The 19,887-nt window shown below is 44.8% G+C and overlaps 1 protein-coding gene across 1 annotated transcript in view; it reads right to left on the bottom strand.

Annotated features, from left to right (window-relative positions):
* The window catches only part of CFAP54 (cilia and flagella associated protein 54), a 276,413-nt gene that overhangs the window by 26,604 nt on the left and 229,922 nt on the right, over positions 1-19,887 (bottom strand). The window contains 3 exon segments of the mRNA XM_030214871.1: positions 5,577-5,756; positions 9,642-9,783; positions 19,393-19,482. Of these exon segments, the coding sequence (XP_030070731.1) occupies positions 5,577-5,756; positions 9,642-9,783; positions 19,393-19,482 (412 nt within the window).

The raw sequence follows: 19,887 nt of genomic DNA, 5'->3' as shown, positions 1-19,887 counted from the left end.
TAGAATCTCCAATAGTAGCAACATTCCATGTAGAATCTCCAGTAGTATCTATTTTATTTTTGTTACATTTGTACCCCGCGCTTTCCCACTCATGGCAGGCTCAATGCGGCTTATATGGGGCAATGGAGGGTTAAGTGACTTGCCCAGAGTCACAAAGATCTGCCTGTGCCTGAAGTGGGAATTGAACTCAGTTCCTCAGGACCAGAGTCCACCACCCTAATCACTAGGCCACTCCTCCACTATGATTTTTAGCCCACTGCTTTAACTGCAGGACTACTAGAGGAATGGTACGACTGGTCCAAACATCACAAATACTGCACTTAGGGCCCCTTTTACCAAACTGCGGCAAAAGGGGGCCGGCGCTGGTGTCACCGCATGTTTTACATGCGCTCTGAGGCCCCCTGTTACCGCAGCTGGTAAAAGGGAAGTCTCGCCTTCCTGCAGGAAATGGCCATGTGGCAAGTAAAGCATTTGCCACATGGCCGTTTTGGGAAGGAGCCCTTACCGTCACCCACTGAGGTAGCGGTAAGGGCTCCTGCGTTAAACCCAGTGGCATGACACTGCCCGATTACCACCATGTACACTCTGGCGCTACAAAAATAAATAGGGGTGGGAAGTACCGCTGGGCTGCTGCGGTAGCCCAGTGGAACTTCCTGTATAGTGAGCGGTAAGCCCAATGCTGCTTAGTAAAAGGAACCCTTAGTCTTGTAAATGTGTAAATCCCTGTAGTGCTGGCTTTTCTCTTTCTCCTCCGTAGTACTGGGGTCACTGAGACTAGAACCAAGAGATCCTGAGCTAGAAGAATGACTGTAAATAATAATATTGGGATAACAATGAATTTGGTCTTGAAAGAGATGGTCTCGGCATCACCAGATGACGAGATCTATCTAATTTTTCCATGGAACGCCAAAAGATCATCCCACAAATTTCTCAACCTGCACTTCCCCAGCTGTAAAGGACTAAAATACAAGCTGATACACGCCACCACCTTCTCTTACATGAGCACGCAGCTGTGGAATGCATTACCTACAGCCCTGAAAGCTATTGATGAAATAACCAACTTCCGCAAATCTTTGAAGACACATCTCTTCAACAAGGCCTACAAAGAGAACCCATAACCTCACAAAACTACCTCACCAATCCTTCTAACTATTAAAGTCCACCTTCCATACTATCCTGCCTAACACCTTCCTTTTCTCTTCTCTTATTTAATCTCTATGCAATACTAAGTGTATCTGATATCATGGAAGGACTATGTCATAACAAACTCTGTAAGCCACATTGAGCCTGCAAATAGGTGGGAAAATGTGGGATACAAATGCAATAAATAAATGAATAAAATAAAATGTCCAATTCTTTAATAATGATCACGAGGAGCAGCCACAAAAAGTGGAGGAACCCTCAATCCCTACGTCAAAGTAGTGCAGCAAAAACAGGAGTAGGATGATCTGGTTCTTTCAATAACCAAGGAGGACGTATATACAATAAAAAAATCTTTATTAAAGAACATCAAGTGAGTCACTTGATGTTGTTTAATAAAGACTTTTTAATGTATATACGTCCTCCTTGGTTATTGAAAAGGCCAGATCATCTTAATAATGATCACACCACACATATTAGGATGACTTACACCATAGGAGCCAACTTTTCAAAACGATTGGGGGTGCTGACATTTTTTTTTACAGGTGGTGCATTCCCCCCTCCCCCTCCTCTCCCCCTCCCTCTCTCTCGTTCCCCCTCCCTCCAAGTTCCAGGCCCCCCTCCCTCCCTCCGAGTTCCAGTCCCGCCCTCCCTCTGAGATCCAGGCCCCTCCTCCCTCCCCTCTCTCTCTCCTTTCCCTCCCTTCCTTCGAGTTCCAAGGCCCCCCTCCCTCCCTCTCTCCCTCCCAGTTCCAGGCCCCCTCCCTCCCTTCGAGGTCCAAGGCCCCCCTCCCTCTCTCCCTCCCTCCCAGTTCCAGGGTCTCCCTCTCCGAATTTTAAAAGCCATCTCCTTACCTTGTCGGGGTTATGGCGGCAGCAGCACGCAGTGAAAAGTGTGCAGGCTTGGCGCTTCAGCCTTCCCTTCTCTGTCTCTCAGCTCTGGTCCCGCCCTCATTTCCTGTTTCCGCAAGGGCGGGACCAGAGCTGAGAGACAGAGAAGGGAAGGCTGACGCGCCGAGCCTGCACGCTTTTCACTGCGTGCTGCTGCTGCCGCCGTAACCCCGAAGAGGTAAGAAGATGGCTTTTAAAATTCGGACGGACGGAGGGCAGGCCCTGGAACTCGGAGGGAGGGACTTTTAAAATTCTGGGCTGGAAGGGAACTTCTGGTGGGTGAAATATTGGGGGTGCTTGAGCACCCACAGAGTCGGCGCCTATGACTTACACTACCAAATTTTTATGAGGACGGTGGAGATCAACACTATTAACTGGTAGAAGTACTATATTTAGAGCCCCTTCTACCACACTGCGGTAAAAGGGGGCCTGCATTAACAACAGCGCACATTGTTGACATATGCCAAGGTCCCCTTTTACCGCAGCGGGTAAAAGGCTGCTTTTTTTTTTAAGGAAATGGCCCTGCGCTAATCACAGGAATTGGCATGTGACCATTTCTAGGGGGAGCCCTTACCGCCGCCTATTTAGGGCTCCTGCGCTAACCTGGTGGTAACCAGGTAGCACACAGCGCTGCACGTTTACCGCCGGGTGAGCCCCAGCACTACAAAAATACTAAATATTTTTGTAGCGCTGGAAATGTGGCACTTGAGGTGGGAATTACTGTCAGGATCCTGCGGTAGCTCTGAATTGGCGCACATCAAGCCCTTTGTAAAAGGACCCCTTAGTCAGGCAGTACATACCAGCATAGCTAAAATGCACCTTTTGTTGATTCAGTGGTGTTGGTGGAAAGAGAGGTAATATACTGCTAAAATGACGTCTTTCTTACTGTACACTTTAAATATTTTACAGCCCTATTTACTAAGGGCTAACATTCAAAGAATTTATGCTCCTAAAGTGGCCCCTTTAAAACATTACTGAAGGCTGAGTGCCTAAATTTCTGCTCAAAATTTCACTAAACTCCTAAATTTAGGAGCATAAAAAGAGGGTGGAAAAAGGCACACAGATTTAGGGCCAGCAAAAGAAATTAGGAGCACAGATTCATAAATCTAGCCCTATGAATGTCAGGCCTATATTTATAAGTACAACTTAAGAGGGGGGGGGGGAATTCATCAAGCAGCGTGCTGGCCTTAACACGCATTAAAGGAATTAGTGTGCACTACATGCTAAAAGCCCATAGGTATAGAATGGTCTTTTATCATTTAGCTCACGCTAATTCATTTAACTCGTGTTAAGATTTGCAACAGAGTGGACACCCAAGAGGGAGTGGAAAACATGAAAAAGGATCTGCAGAAGCTAGAAGAATGGTCTAAAGTTTGGCAATTAAAATTCAATGCGAAGAAATGCAAAGTGAAGCACTTAGGGAATAGAAATCCCCGGGAGACGTATGTGTTAGGCGGTGAGAGTCTGATATGCACAGACAGGGAGAGGGATCAAAGGATGATAGTATCTGAGGATCTGAAGGTGATGAAACAGCGTGACAAGGCGATGGCCGTAGCCAGAAGGATAAACAAAAAAAACAGCACCACGGGCCTTTAAAAATGGAACACAGTTCTTTAATGAATGAGCCTTGACAAAAAGACCAACACAGGCCGTGTTTCGGTGACTAGCACCTGTGTCAGGGGTCACAGTGATGACGTGGAAAATTTGGGGAATAACTCGAATGTATTCCTCTACAATATATTATTCCTTACCCCACGTCTCATATAGTAAAAGCTACAAAGCACCAAGGCACTTTCTGTATCCAAATGGATGAAAAAAGGTGCCAACACCGGTAACTGGGAAGCAAAGCTAGTGTTGGGCAGACTTCTACAGACAGTCTGTACCCTGAAAATGGCAAAGACAAATCAAGGTCAGTTATACATAGAAAGTAGCTCATACAATGAGTTTATCTTGTTGGGCAGACTGGATGGACTGCACAGGTCTTTATCTGCCGTCATCTACTATGTTACGGCCATAACACTGCTTGCTGAACGCCCCTCCCCCCTTTAGACTCCTAAGTTTGGCTGAAAACAGGGCCTAAATTTAAGAGTTCCGCTTTTATGAATAGTGCTAAAATTATTATTACAACATAAGCAGCTATTTGGAGCTTAAATTACCTTCAACAGGGCAGAAAATGCGGCAGAGAACAGCGCCGAAGGAAGTTTTCTGCTGGCGGGGCTTGGGAATCCTCACCAGCCAAGGTATGTGGATTTGCGGCAGGGGCAGGGAGGTGGGGCAAAAAGTGCCCCCCCCCCCCACACACACACTTTGGGCTCCAGCCCCCCCCCCCCCCCCACCCAATTTTTGAAGTCTGGCTACAATGCATCCGGAGGGTGACAGCGGTGGTCCTGTCCCAGGCCTGGCTCAGTGTCTTGGTGGCCCTGCTTTTGAGTTACACACGGAACGCAAAAAGATCAGCACGCACATTCCTCAATCTACACTACCCCAACTGTAAAGGACTAAAATACAAATCCACATACGCAACCAGCTTCTCCTACATTTGCAGGCAACTATGGAACGCAGTACCGAAGGCCATAAAAACAAAACAAGACCTAACTATCTTCCGAAGGATACTGAAAACAGACCTGTTCAAGAAGGCATACCATAAATATCCATCCTAACTATTAAAATAATAAGAATGATCGTGAACCAGACAGAACCGAACTTTTATCACTTGACTGACCAACCTCATTACTATTAACAAACAAGTAATACCACTTTAATACTAACGTCGAAATGATTTTTATATAATTGACGACCTAACAAATGTTACAAGCTAAACTATTACTCTGGAACCTATGTGAAATACCATAACGTATTCTTCTCTACCATATATGTACGCACCTTAATGCAATACCACTTAAATCCTTATATCGAAAACAATTTCTCTATAATTGATGATCTAACATATGTTACATTTCAATCTATCCCCATAATGTATTCTTCCTTATCGTGTATGTATGCACCTTAATGCAATACCAAATGTAATTCTGTTACCGGAAATGGCAATCGCCACTACGGCAAATGTAAGCCACATTGATCCTGCAAATTGGTGGGAATACGTGGGATACAAATGCTACAAACAAATAAATAAATAAAAATTTGGGTGCCAAGCATTATAGAATAGTTAACGGCTAGATGCGCAGGCAAATCCTAATCGGTGCCAATTTATCTCAACAATTGGTTAGAAGTCAATTATTGCTCATTAATGGCTCGTTACCCAGTTAAGCTGCATGTGTATCTCAGGATCAAATCCCAAATTTAGGTGCCCAAATCTGGGGGCCATATATAGAAATCCAGGGGGAAATGGAAAAAAAATATTCCGTACACAGGCCCCTTGTTTTCTTATCTACTTTAAAATGACATTGTTTCTTCATAAACTTTGAATCCACTTTGAATGTAACACTGTAGAATTCTAATACATTAACCACTGTGAAACCTGCCTTTCTAGAAGTTGGTTGTAATTCTTAATCATTCTATGAAAAGTCAAAAAAGCTGATTTCATACCGGTCCTAGATGTCATGCCAGCCAGTTTCACTAACTGATTATGATAGCAAATTAAATGAAACCATGATATTTTCTTGCTTTCATCATCTCTGGATGCAGCCTCATCTTCATCTGTAGGTTTTTCCTCTTCCTCTACAAATGGTTCTTGTAGATCAAAATTATTGATCAGCTGGTAATCATCTGCAAAACAAAATAAACGTAAATGCCAAACATGCTACAATAAACTTCAAAAACTCAAGAAGCACTAATATCCACAATAGAGACTTCATTAATTTGCAAAATACACCTCCCACATGTCCCTCTGAAGTCATATGAAACAAAGCCAACATAGAAGTCACTACCTTTCTTCCTAAGCAGTAAAAAATATATATTCTTGAGTCTGGTCCACCAGCCTGTCAGGAAAAAAAAACTCTGGTCCCTCAATGTGTTTTGTACTAGGGCTTTCTATTCACTTAAGCCCAGATGATCGAAAGCCCCGCACTGCTCCAAACAGCGCTCTAAAAATAGCGCTGGAACAGCATGGGGCTTTACCGCCCCTATGATCAGAGATAATAACATGCAAATTTATGTGCACTATTATCTATAATCATAGGGTAAAGTGCACTCAGGCACAATCCTCTCGCATTTGTTTGACAGGTCTGGGCTGTCAAAAACCCAGACCTGTCAAACACAGGGGCTGGAGGTCCATAGGACCATCAGACCCTAAACAGCATGGCCCTGGTGGCCGACTGCCCCCACCAAGCACTCACCCCAAGCCAGCAACACGGGGGCTGGAGGTCCGATGGACCTCCAGTCTCCCCTGACACAAGTTGCATCCCCCCCAAAAAAAGCCCTGGTGGTCCATGGGCTGCAAATCAAGCCCCCCCCCCCCCAACCTGGTGGTCTAGCGGCCCTCTTCCCTGCCCTCCGTACCTTTAGCGTCACCTTGAAAATGCACTGGACAGGGCTGCAGTGGGCAGGACAGGGCAGCGACGCTGCTGGAAGAGGAGGGAGTGTACTACCTCCCTCTCCCAACAAAGGTACGAGAGAGGAAGGGAAGAGGGCCACTAGACCACCAGGTTGGGAGGACTTGATTTGTTGCCCACTGGGCCACCAGGGCTTTTGGAAGAGGATGCTAGGGGGGAGTTAGGGGGGCTGGAGATCCACTAGATCTCTAGCCCCCCTGAACTCTGTGTTGGGGGGGGTCGGGGGTCTGGAGGTCCGATCTCTAGCCCCTGTGACGCTGGCTTGGGGTGGGGGGGTTGGGGTTCCTGCTCTAATGGGGGGGGCTGTATTGGGGGGAATGGGGGGAGGCCTGCTAGCATACAAATGCATGCTGGACAGGGCTCACCATTCTTCTCCAATGGTCTGCAAACCCTAACGCCAGCTGCTCGCTGATCATTCGGGAGAAATATGTTTAGCATGCATTTGCATGCTACTTGTGCTAAGAGCCCTGTTTTACTACTACTACTTATCATTTCTATAGCGCTACTAGACATACGCAGCGCTGTACACTTGAACATGAAGAGACAGTCCCTGCTCGATAGAGCTTGCAATCTAATTAGGACAGACAAACAGGACAAACAAGAGATAAGGGAATATTAAAGTGAGGATGATAAAATAAGGGTTCTGAACAAGTGAATAAGGGTTAGGAGTTAAAAGCAGCATCAAAAAGGTGGGCTTTTAGCTTAGATTTGAAGACGGACAGAGATGGAGCTTGACGTACCGGCTCAGGAAGTCTATTCCAGGCATATAGTGCAGCAAGATAAAAGGAACGGAGTCTGGAGTTAGCAGTGGAGGAGAAGGGTGCAGATAAGAGAGATTTATCCAGTGAATGGAGTTCCAGGGGAGGAATGTAGGGGGAGATGAGAGTGGAGAGGTACTGAGGAGCTGCAGAGTGAATGCACTTATAGGTCAATAAGAGGAGTTTGAACTGAATGCTGAAATGGATAGGAAGCCAGTGAAGTGACTTGAGGAGAAGGCTAATAAGAGCATAACGACACTGGCAGAATATTAGTCATGCAGCAGAATTTTGAATAGATTGAAGAGGAGAGAGATGGCAGAGTGGGAGACCTGTGAGAAGCAAGTTGCAATAGTCTAAGTGAGAGGTGATAAGAGATTTGCATTCTAGTTGCGTTTAGAGCCCATGAGCATGTTGTTTCACAAACTTGGGGGCTCTGATCATTGGGCAGTAGCAAACTCAGGCACTAGTATGTCGCTAATAGCCTCTAGTGCAGGTGTTTGCTTCTGATAATCAGCCCATTAGATCTCAGTACTGCAAAGTGCAAGTGGTTATGTTGATAGTTATATCCTATCTGAAGGTGTTTAGCTGACACAAGGCATTGACTACTCAAAGACAGCCATACTAATGTTCTATTGTTATTTTGACAAAGAGCCTAGTGGCTCAGTGTAATAGATTAGGAGTAAATGACTGCCCACCTTCGTACTCTGACTGTAGGGATCACAATTATATTCCAAACACTAGCCCCAATACCTAAAACTAAGAACTAAAGGGGCCAATATTCAGTGAAGATAATTGGATAGATGCCTCTTCTACTCGGTTATCTACCACTGAATCCAGGGAGACTGCTGCAACATACCCAGTTAGTTAACTGGCACCACCGATACTCAGCAATCCTGAGCCAATCGTCCCTGACAGTGAGCCTGCCATCCTAGCAGACTTGGCATCTGAGGTGACTACTATCCAGTCAAGGAAGGTGGGAATCTAGATCCATTCTCATTAGAAGATTCTTAGGATAGCACCAACAGGTCAAGGACTCCATGATCATCTGAGGAAGAGAAATGTGTGTCTCATAATCCTACATTTCAGGTAACCAGTGAGACAAGGACCTCTGCTGGGTCTCAAAGGCACCCCTGCCCACGGCACTAGTTAAAGAATGGCTGCCATAAACCCTAGGAGCTGGAGGTAATCCAAGACCTTAAGAGCTCATTGCACTTCAAAGCTCTTCACCTGCATGATCCACCAGTCCAGAACCTGCCACCATCTGCTGGAGACAGAGAATACTTGCTTGTTCAGGGCTGTATCATTCCCTCTGGTACAGGTGATGTCACTGGAAAAGCTATGTTTTCTGTTTCTACATACCGGAAAGGGTATATAAACACACACATCTGGACTGAGCAGGTAAGAGGATACAGAAGGAAGGATTAACGGGAAGATGGGGAATTGGCATGCAATCAGAGCAGGAGGAAGAGAAAGGGCATTGGAACTGGACAATGAAGTTTGCTGAGGAAGGCACAGCCAAACTGGGGAGAAGGGGGATGAACCTGGGTTGGGAGGAAAAAGAACTGGGACAAAGAAAGGGAGAACAAAAATATGGGAGGATGAAAATAGTGATAGACAGAGGTGATGGAACAGGACAGGGAAGGGAAATATGGAAAAGAGGAATAATTGCATTGGAACTATGAAGAAGTTGGAGTTGGGAGAGTGCAAGGCAACGGCCAATGAAATCAGGTTGTGGGGGAGGGACCAAAGAGGGAGCGAATGCTAGAACTAAGGAAAGGGTTGACTGGAGGAGAAGTGAGGAAGCGGAATGGCGAGAAGCAGTGAAACTGGGGAAGAGGTATTAGAATTCTGGAGAAGGTGCAGCGAGCAATGTAATTTTTATGAGGGGAAAGGAGGAGGACCCCTATCTGTCCTGCCCTGCCCCACCCACCTAGCCCTGCTCAGGGCTCACCAAAAATCTGATAACACAGTGGTGCATTATTTCTTTAGACATGTTTAAGCTTACCCATCTTTTATTAAGGTCTTAATGTCAATCATTGTTTGTGTTGGTTTTATTAAAATAAGGGTCTTTATTTTAAAAGTGCTTTTCACCATGCTATGTCAAAAGAGACAAAAATAAAAAGCTTTATTGAATAAGGACCTTTGTCTCAATATCTTGCTTTAAAAATGATTTTATATATATATATATATATATATATATATATATATATATATATATATCCATACATCTACATACATCTAAGAGCCTGATTCACAAAATAAAAGAAAACTTAGTAAATCATGCCCTAAGTTTGTGTTTCTTAATGCATAACACATATTGTAAAGTTCATAGAGATAAGTACCAGATACAAAATCTTTATAGCTTGCAAGAAGATCCATAGAGGCAAAAGTAGGGATTTGCTGTTGACTGGTAGGTGTCAAGGTACTTAATATCACACTGCTCTCTCCAAGTAACCGGTAATACTCAGCCATGGCTTCATTCACCTATTGTAAAATGAACACATTATTTTACACAGTGACAGCAAATTCTTGTGTAAGATTACAGAGGAGAAAACGTTATGATAGATCAACTAATGCAGAAAATAAGAACATAGGGTTCTGTTTCCTAAGGCAAAGTTGATGACCTGTAACAGGGGTTGTTCTCTTCTCCATACATAGGAGAGGAATGCAGCCACGCTCAAAGGTGATATCACCAGACAGAGCCTTGGGTGCAGATCGCTTTCCTTGCTCAAAGACATCAAGACTTGATATCTCCGAGCATGTGCGGGGATTCCCATGCTGCCACAGACTCCCTCCTCCCACTCAGTTCTACAAAGCTAGCAGTAATGGAGGAGGCTAGGGCTATTCAGCTTGGAGAAGAGAAGGCTGAGGGGAGACATGATAGAGGTATATAAAATAATGAGTGGAGTGGAACAGGTGGATGTGAAGCGTCTGTTCACTCTTTCCAAAAATACTAGGACTAGGGGGCATGCGATGAAACTACAGTGTAGTAAATTTAAAACAAATCGGAGAAAATTCTTCACCCAACGTATAATTAAACTCTGGAATTCGTTGCCGGAGAAAGTGGTGAAGGCGGTTAGCTTAGCAGAGTTTAAAAAGGGGTTGGATGGTTTCCTAAAGGACAAGTCAATAAACCGCTACTAAATGGACTTGGGAAAAATCCACAATTCCGGGAATAACATGTATAGAATGTTTGTACATTTGGGAAGCTTGCCAGGTGCCCTTGGCCTGGATTGGCCGCTGTCGTGGACAGGATGCTGGGCTCGATGGACCCTTGGTCTTTTCCCAGTATGGCATTACTTATGTACCCAATGATATGTAGATTCTTTTTTTTTTTTTTTTAGAAGATAGGTTGTGAGCGAGTGTGGTTGCATTCCCCTGCATTCTACAGAGATTTTTAGAAGATAGGTTGTGAGAGAGTGTGGTTGCATTCCCCTGCATTCTACAGAGATTTTTAGAAGATAGGTTGTGAGAGAGTGTGGTTGCATTCCCCTGCATTCTACAGAGATTTTTAGAAGATAGGTTGTGAGCGAGTGTGGTTGCATTCCCCTGCATTCTACAGAGATCTCCTGTTACAGGAAAGCAACTTTGCTTTCTCCACTGACAGAGTAAAGAAACGCAACCACAGCCAAAGGTGAGTCTCAAGTTGAGGGCCACCTTTGGATGGTACTGTGGTAGCTAGGTCTTAGTTAAATGGGAGGAGGTTAAGAAACATGCAAGGGTCATCATGAAGCAAAAAAGATTTCTGAGGCCTGCTTGGTCGAACGCTGCATCTTGGGACAATGACAAGTCCAAGCAGTAATGCTTACACTGTAGCCCAAGTCACAGCCTTGCAAATATCAGTGATGGAAGCTGTTTTGATGTTTGCTACGGAGGCTGCTTTTGTGTGGAACTGATGTGGGCCTAAGCAATCTAGGGGTTGTAGAAATGTAGTCTGATATCCAGTTGGCTAAAAGATGCTTAAAAGCACGATAGCCAGGATTCTTTGGATTAAATGTAATGAATAATTGTGAAAACTTCCTGATGTCTGTTGTGTGGTCCAGATAGTACAGCAATGCACAACTGCAGTCTAGGGTATGAAAGGAAAACTCTGTTTGCATAGAGCGAGGAGGAAGGGGAAACATAGGGAGAATCATAGTTTGGTTGAAATGAAACTCTGAAATATTATGCAAAGATTTTGGATGGGTTTGAAGAAGTACCCTATTACGGTGGAACTGAGTTCAGTTTGTGGCTCAGGGAGTCCAATTTTGATTTTGATTGGTAGGAAGGCAAGCGGCTTGAAAAGATATACCATTTTGTAACTCTAGATCCCAGCCCCCTGACAGTCAGTGCTATTTAACCGTCTCCTGGCTGATTTAATAGCATTTAGCCGGTTAACCGCTAATATTCAGTGGGAGCCAGCAGTTTATCTCTGCTGAATATTCATGGTTAGCGCATAGTGGCTAACCAGCTATATCGAACGATGCCGATATTCAGCGCTGGATTAAGCGGTTAAATAGGACGGCGTAAACAGCAGTCCTATCTTTAACCGCTAGGAACTTAACTGGTTAGCGTTGAATATCTGCTTAACCGGTTAAGTTCCGATGGCCAAAAATGAAACTGGATATTCAATGCTGGTCACCGGAAATAGCTCGGCATTGAATATCTGAGGTCAGCGCTGACTGTGACGCTTATGTGGGCTGCCTCCTGCAAGCTGAACATCGGTCCCTCGATCTTTAATGCTTCTCGGCAGAAGCGTAAGGAGTCCGATCCGCCTTGTTTGTTTATGTAGAACAAGGTAACTTGATTGTCTGTTCTGATGAGAATAATTTGGGAGTAAATGCAAGGAGAAGGGTGTTGAAAACGGTCTTGAACTTTAAAAGATTTATTTGCAGAGTGTGTTCATATGTGTTCTACAAACCTTGGATTTTCCAGATGCACAAGTGAGCTCCCCAGCCTATTGATGATACACGTATGGTCAGAGTGAGCTGAGGCAGAGGAAGGTGAAAGGGACAGTCAATTATAAGGTATTCTATTTGAAGCCACCATCATAGGGAGGAATGAACTGGTATAAATGAGGACAATTTTCAAATTGTTTGCATTGGGTCAAAGATCACATATACATCTTACCTGTGAGCTTTGCATCAATTTTGAAAGCAAATGCAAGCATGTATTTTCACTTTGAAACTTACCACTGTACAAAGTCTGTATAATCACTTGCACCTGCTTTTTCTGTAAATAGAATTTTATGTGCAAAGATATGAAAATGCATCCTCCTCCAACCTAAATGCTCCCAGGAATGCTGTCTCACAAAGTGCAAAACTTGACTGTATTAAGGGAGGGTAAATTTCAAAAAGCTGATTATCGTTTGTGTACATTGCTTTAAAATTGCCTTCCCCATGTAAACAGCAGTGTATAGCAGAATAAAAAAATGCACAGTGCATATTAATGGTTCAGATGACAAATGTCTTTGATAATGGAATACAATAATGTTAGTATTACTACACTTTTCAGATGTATTTACTAATAAAATATTTCAAAAGTAAAGTAATACATGATTACATTTTCAATATATAATCTTTCACTATGAATAATATTCTTCTAGATATCCACTTTCATCAGATTACAGAAATTACATTTATTTATTTGGATTTTGCTCACACCTTTTTCAGTAGTAGCTCAAGGTGAGTTACATTCAGGTACTCTGGATATTTCTCTGTCCCAGGAGGGCTCACAATCTAAGTTTGTACCTGGGTTAAGTGACTTGCCCAAGATCACGAGGAGCAGCAGTGGGATTTGAAGCGGCCACCTCTGGATTGCAAGACCGATGCTCTAATCACTAGGCCACTCCTCCTCTCTGTGATTAAAGCCTGTGTGCCAAGGCAGAGAAAAACGAAGGCAGATAAAGGCCATATGGCCTTTCCAGTCTGCCCATCCATCCAATCTACTATCCCTTTCTCTCCCCTGGAGATCCGATGGGCTTGTCCCATACTTTCTTGTACTCAAGTGCAGTGGCGTAGGAAGGGGGGGGCAGTGGGGCGATCCGCCCCGGGTGCATGCCGCTGTGGGGGTGTCGACTCCGCTGGTTCACTGCTTTCTCTGCCCCAGAACAGGTTACTTCCTGTTCCGGGGCAGAGAGAGCAAGGAAACAGCGGAGCCGACGCAGCTCCCAGCAACGTGCACTCGGGGGGCGGATCGGCCCTCTCGCCCGCCCCTCGCTTCAAGTAAGCATGCGCTCCGGGGGGGAGGGTGCGCGCCAAGGGGGGGCACCGTGCTGCACCCGGTGGGGGGGTGCGCAGCGGCGACCCACCCCGGGTGTCAGCCGCCCTTGCTACAGCACTGCTCAAGTGCAGTCTTCGTCTCCACCACTTACACTGGGAGGCCATTCCACGAATTCATCACTCTTTCCATGAAAAAGTATTTCCTCAGGTTACTCCTGAATCTGTCCCCTTTCACCTTCATCCTATGCCCTCTCACTTCAGAGCTTCATTTCAAATGAAAGACATTTATGCCACATAGGTAAAAGTCTCTATCATATCTCCCCTCTCCCGACTTTCGTCCAAGGGGTACATATTGACATCTTTAGGTCTGTCCCCATTCGCTTTAAGACAAAGACCATTTATTATTTATTTATTGCATACATTTGAGTTACCACCAAAGGCCTGCACATAGGCATCTAAGAAGTTTACAAAAATAAAACAGGAGGCAAAGGGCAGTCAGGGTAAAAGAAAAAGAAGCTGCCGAAAGTCTATTTGAAAACTCTGGAATTTGTTGCCAGAGAATGTGGTAAAAGCGGTTAGCTTAGCGGAGTTTAAAAAAAGGTTTGGACGGCTTCCTAAAGGAAAAGTCCATAGACTGTTATTAAATGGACTTGGTGAAAATCCACTATTTCTGGGATAAGCAATATAAAATGTTTTGTACTTTTTCGGGATCTTGCCAGGTATTTGTGATCTGGATTGGCCACTGTTGTAAACAGGATGCTGGGCTCGATGGACCTTTGGTCTTTCCCAGTATGGCAATGCTTATGTACTTATGTAATTGCCATCAAATGACCCTGTGTCTTATTAAAAATCTATTGACATGGGCTTTTGAAAATTGGCAAACATATATTCGTGCATGAAATTATGTAGCATATATGTGTGTAAATTTATATGTGTTTTGGGTAGGAGTTCCCAGGGGCAGTGCTCTTGTTTGTGTACATCAGGGGCAGACTGAGAGTACTCTGGGCCCCTGGGCACCAAGAGTACTCTGCCCCCCCCACCGCCACCCCCCTGCCGCCACCACTGCCAGCCCGTGCCGCCCCTGCCCCCCCCCCACATGCTACTGCTGCCCCACACACATGCTATCACCGTCCCCGCAGCCCTTACCTTCCTATATGTCCAGCAGAAAGTCCTACAACAGGCGTGGATGCTGTTCAAAAACACCATCCTGGAGGCCCAGGCCAAATATATTCCACTTATCAGAAAAGGAGGACGGAAAACCAAACAGCCGGCGTGGTTAAAAAGTGAGGTAAAGGAGGCTATTGGAGCTAAAAAGAAATCCTTCAGAAAATGGAAGAAGGAACCAAATGAGGAAAATAAGAAGCGGCATAAGGAATGTCAAGTCAGATGCAAAGCGCTGATAAGAAAGGCAAAGAGGGATTTTGAAAGAAAGATAGCGATAGAGGCGAAAACTGATAGTAAAAAATTTTTTAGATACATTAAAAGCAGGAAACCGGCAAAAGAATCGCTGAATGACCGGGGTGTAAAAGGGGCGATCAAGGAAAACAAAGAAATAGCAGAAAAACTTAATGAGTTCTTTGCTTCGGTCTTCACCGAGGAAGATTTGGGTGGGACACCGGTGCCGGACAGGGTATTCGAAGCTGAAGAGTCAGAAAACATATTGAAATATCTGTAAATTTGGAAAACATAATGGAGCAGTTCTGCAAACTGAAGAGTAGCAAATCTCCTGGACCGGATGGTATTCACCCTAGGGTACTGATAGAACTAAAAAAATGAGCTGGCAGAGCTACTGTTATTGATTTGTAATTTATCCTTAAAATCGAGCGTGGTACCAGAAGATTGGAGGGTGGCCAATGTAACGCCGATATTTAAAAAAGGTTCCAGAGGAGACCCGGGAAATTATAGACCGGTGAATCTGACGTTGGTGCCGGGCAAAATGGTAGAGACTATAATCAAGAACAAAATTACAAAGCACGTTCAAAAGCATGGACTAATGGGACAAAGTCAACATGGATTTAGTGAAGGAAAGTCTTGCCTCACCAATCTGCTGCATTTCTTTGACGGGGTAAACAAACATGTGGACAAAGGTGAGCCGGTTGATATTGTGTATCTAGATTTTCAGAAGGCGTTTGATAAGGTCCCTCATGAAAGACTACAGAGGAAATTAGAGGGACATGGGATAGGGGGTAGTGTCTTACTGTGGATTAAAAACTGGTTGAAAGATAGGAAACAGAGAGTAGGATTAAAAGGTCAATATTCGCAATGGAGAAGGGTAGTTAGCGGGGTCCCTCAGGGATCGGTGCTGGGACCTCTGCTTTTTAACATATTCATAAATGACCTAGAGATGGGGGTAACTAGTGAGGTTATCAAATTTGCCGATGACACAAAGTTATTCAAAGTAGTCAAATCGCGGGAAGATTGTGAAAAACTACAAGAGGACCTTACGAGACTGGGCGTCTAAATGGCAGATGACGTTTAATGTGAACAAGTGCAAAGTGATGCATGTGGGAAAGAGGAACCCAAACTATAACTATGTCATGCAAGATTCAGCATTGGGAGTCACGGACCGAGAAAGGGATCTAGGTGTCGTCGTTGATGATACGTTGAAAACTTCTGCTCAATGTGCTGCTGCGGCTAGGAAAGCAAATAGAATGTTGGGTATCATTAGGAAAGGGATTGAAAACAGAAATGAGGATATTATTCTGCTGTTGTATTGCTCCATGGTGCGACCGCACCTCGAGTATTGTGTTCAATTCTGGTCGCCGCACCCCAAAAAAGATATAGTGGAATTAGAAAAGGTGCAGAGAAGGGCAATAAAGATGATACAGGGGATGGGATGACTTCCCTATGAGGAAAGGCTGAAGAGGCTGGGGCTCTTCAGCTTGGAGAAAAGGCGGCTGAGGGGAGATATGATAGAGGTCTATAAGATAATGAGTGGAATGGAACGGGTCGATGTGGAGCGTCTGTTTACGCTTTCCAAAAATACTAGGACAAGGGGGCCTGCGATGAAGCTGCAGTGTGGTAAATTTAAAACAAATTGGAGGAAATTTTACTTCACTCAATGCGTAGTTAAACTCTGGGATTCACTGCCGGAAAGGTGGTTAAGGCGGTTAACTTAGCAGACTTCAAAAAAGGGTTAGACGGCTTCCTGGAGGAAAAAGCCATAGAATGTTATTGAATGGATGAGGGAATAATACAGTATTTCTAGGATGGCCGGGACAAATTGCTTGTTCTTTTGGCCGCTGTCGTCAGTGACAGGGTGCTGGGCTCGATGGACCCTTGGTCTGTCCCAGCATGGCGATGCTTAAGTACTTATGATCTCCCCTTTCCCACCTTCTTCCATCCCTGCTGCTAGTGCTGCTGCCCGCATGGCTCCACAGTTTAAAATGATGTCTACGCCCTCTCATGGTAGTCTCGCGAGAGTTTGCGGCCACCATTTTAAACCGCAGAGCCGGCACAGGACAGAGGCAGCGGCGGGCAAAGGCAACCGGGCAGAGCCTCTGGGCCCCCTGGAGCCTCTGGGCCCTCAGGCACTGTACAGTTGCCCAAATGGTCAGTCCGCCCCTGGTGTACATCTGTATATTTAAAAGAATACATTTAAGTTTTCACTGAAAAAGCAGTCCCACAATAAGCAGGTACAAATCCGTGTGTGTATTTTTTCAAAGACAATTTTAAAAAATGATATTTTTTCCCATTAATGGGGCAGGTGACATTTAAACACAAAATCGCCCGCCTCCTTATACCGGTAGTTTAGTTATGACATAAACTTACACCCTAGGAGCCAGGCCCTTCATAGGAAGTGAGCTCAGGCCTCCCTGTCTTTTATACCCGATTGGTCTTCTGAATATCTTATGGGCTAACTGTACAAAGCACACTCTGGCTCCCTGTACTTAAATAATCCTGAAACTCCCAACCCTCTCTGTCCTCGGACAGATCTCCCGTGAGAGCTCTGACTGCCTTATTCGCTACTGACTTTTGGCATCTGACTTCTGCCTGAGTCCTGACCTTGAACCTGTTCTGCCTGCCGCGACTTCTGCCTTTTCCTAGATGCTGTCTTTGCCTGCCTTTTGGACTTGGTTCGACACACAGTTCTTCTCCTGCCTCCACATCTGTTCAAAGTCTGGTGTTCATTCCTCTCTCCTGAATCATCCATGCTTCAAGTCCTAGGGGCTGATGAATACTGGAGGAGCTCAACTAGCAGAAAAAGGGGGTTGTTGTAGATGGCCCTGGTGTTCTCTTAGAATGGATCTGGCCTTGTCAAGTCCACCCCTCATACAAATATTAATTAGGCTAGTGGGTCAGCGGGCCAAATAGTGCCTCTCCCCCTAGTGTGGCAAAAAGTATAGAAGTGGCTCGCCCTTCCATTTTACTAGCCCTGCCTCCCACAAGGAACCTAAGTGTCTGGTCTAGGATTCAAGATCCAGCCCCCTGTCAAACCCCAATTTGACTATAAAAATCCTTGGTGGGCAGGAGTGATCCCCATTTGCTCCTACCCTGGATGCCACAATGATTCGTGTGTCTGAACCCAATTTTTGAAAAATGGGGGCATCCAGACAGGAGCAAGTGTCACTAAGGACTTAAAGATTATAGGAGTTAATTTGGTTCGGACAAGGGTTTGGTGGAGGTGAAGACTGGATCCTGGGCCACAGACTTAGAATCTTTGTGGTGAAAGGAGCAGGGCTAGGAACATAGAAGAATGAGCCTTACTGGTGGGGGGGGGGGGGGGCTTCTAATCAACACTTTTGCCCTGCACTAGGTTATGGAGGATGCTGTTTGGGGCACCAGCCAAATAGGGACTTAAGAGCTCCCCGTGTAAGGGGAGTTCCTTGATAAAGGGTCAGAGGATGGAGGGCCACTGGCCCACTGGGGCAATTTGTATCAGAAGGGGGCAATGGAGTGCAATTTGTTTTCAGCTGCCACCCTTTAATATTGTCCCAGATGCACTGTCTCCCACTTAAGGGATCGAATGGGACAACAGTAACTATTTATTTTTTATTACATTTGTACCCCCGCACTTTCCCACTCATGGCAGGTTCAATGCGGCTTACATGGGGCAATGGAGGGTTAAGTGACTTGCCCAGAGTCACAAGGAGCTGCCTGTGCCTGAAGTGGGAATTGAACTCAGTTCCTCAGTTCCCCAGGACCAAAGTCCACCACCCTAACCACTAGGCCACTCCTCCACTGTTGCTACTATTTGAGATTCTACATGGAATGTTGCTACTATTGGAGATTCTATATGGAATGTTGCTATTCCACTAGCAACATTCCATGTAGAAGTCGGCCCTTGCTAATCACCAATGTGGCCACGCAGGCTTCTGCTTCTGTGAGTCTGACGTCCTGCACATCAGACTCACAGAAACAGAAGCCTGCACAGCCTTCTACATGGAATGTTGCTAGTGGAATAGCAACATTCCATATAGAATCTCCAATAGTAGCAACATTCCATGTAGAATCTCCAATAGTATCTATTTTATTTTTGTTACATTTGTACCCTGCGCTTTCCCACTCATGGCAGGCTCAATGCGGCTTACATGGGGCAATGGAGGGTTAAGTGACTTGCCCAGAGTCACAAGGAGCTGCCTGTGCCTGAAGTGGGAATTGAACTCAGTTCCTCAGTTCCCCAGGACCAAAGTCCACCACCCTAACCACTATGCCACTCCTCCACTATACTCCTAGAGATGCAGTTAACTTTTCAGGGTCAACAGAAAGTAAGTCACCTTAACCCTTTTACCTACAAATGCAAATAATTTGCATATGATGTATGTTTTATTTTTGCTGCATATTGAGCCTGGTTTATTTTGCATTAAAAGCCATATTAACATGATTTAACGTGCATTAACAGCAATTAAATACAGCTTAGAAAACAAGCCTGTACATGGTATTTCACTCATACCTGTGTAGCAGCTCTTATTGCAATCCAGGCCTTCAGTCTGCATATTTCTGATTTGCTAAGAGTTACCTCATTTTCATTGATTGTATTAGTCTGAAAAAAACAAAAATCATTGTCCATAACCTATAACAATAGTTTAACAAACAATAGCAACAACATATTAGGAATGGGTAAAGAAGTTTGGATTCAGGATAAAGTCCACTAGAAGCATAATTCACATAGCACAATATTTTTAAAAGCTTAATTAAATCTCTCAGTTATTTACATAGGGGTAAAAAGCGGCCTTAGTGTGTTTTTATACGGGTTTTCCCCATGCACTAAGGCCATTTTTACTGCAACAGTAAAGTGGTTGATTTTCCTTTTTTTTTTTTTTTTAAATTAATGGCCATGCGATAATGTCAGGGCCGGCCCAAGGCAAGATGCCACCTAAGGTGGAGATAACATGCGCCCCCCCCCCCCCCCCGGCCGAGATGCCGCCCCCCCCCCTCACACTTTGTG

This window comes from Microcaecilia unicolor, chromosome 9, assembly GCF_901765095.1.
Source record: "Microcaecilia unicolor chromosome 9, aMicUni1.1, whole genome shotgun sequence".
Lineage (NCBI taxonomy): Eukaryota > Metazoa > Chordata > Amphibia > Gymnophiona > Siphonopidae > Microcaecilia > Microcaecilia unicolor.
The sequence above is the reverse complement of the archived record's forward strand: the minus strand, read 5'-3'. Positions and strand labels throughout refer to the sequence as shown.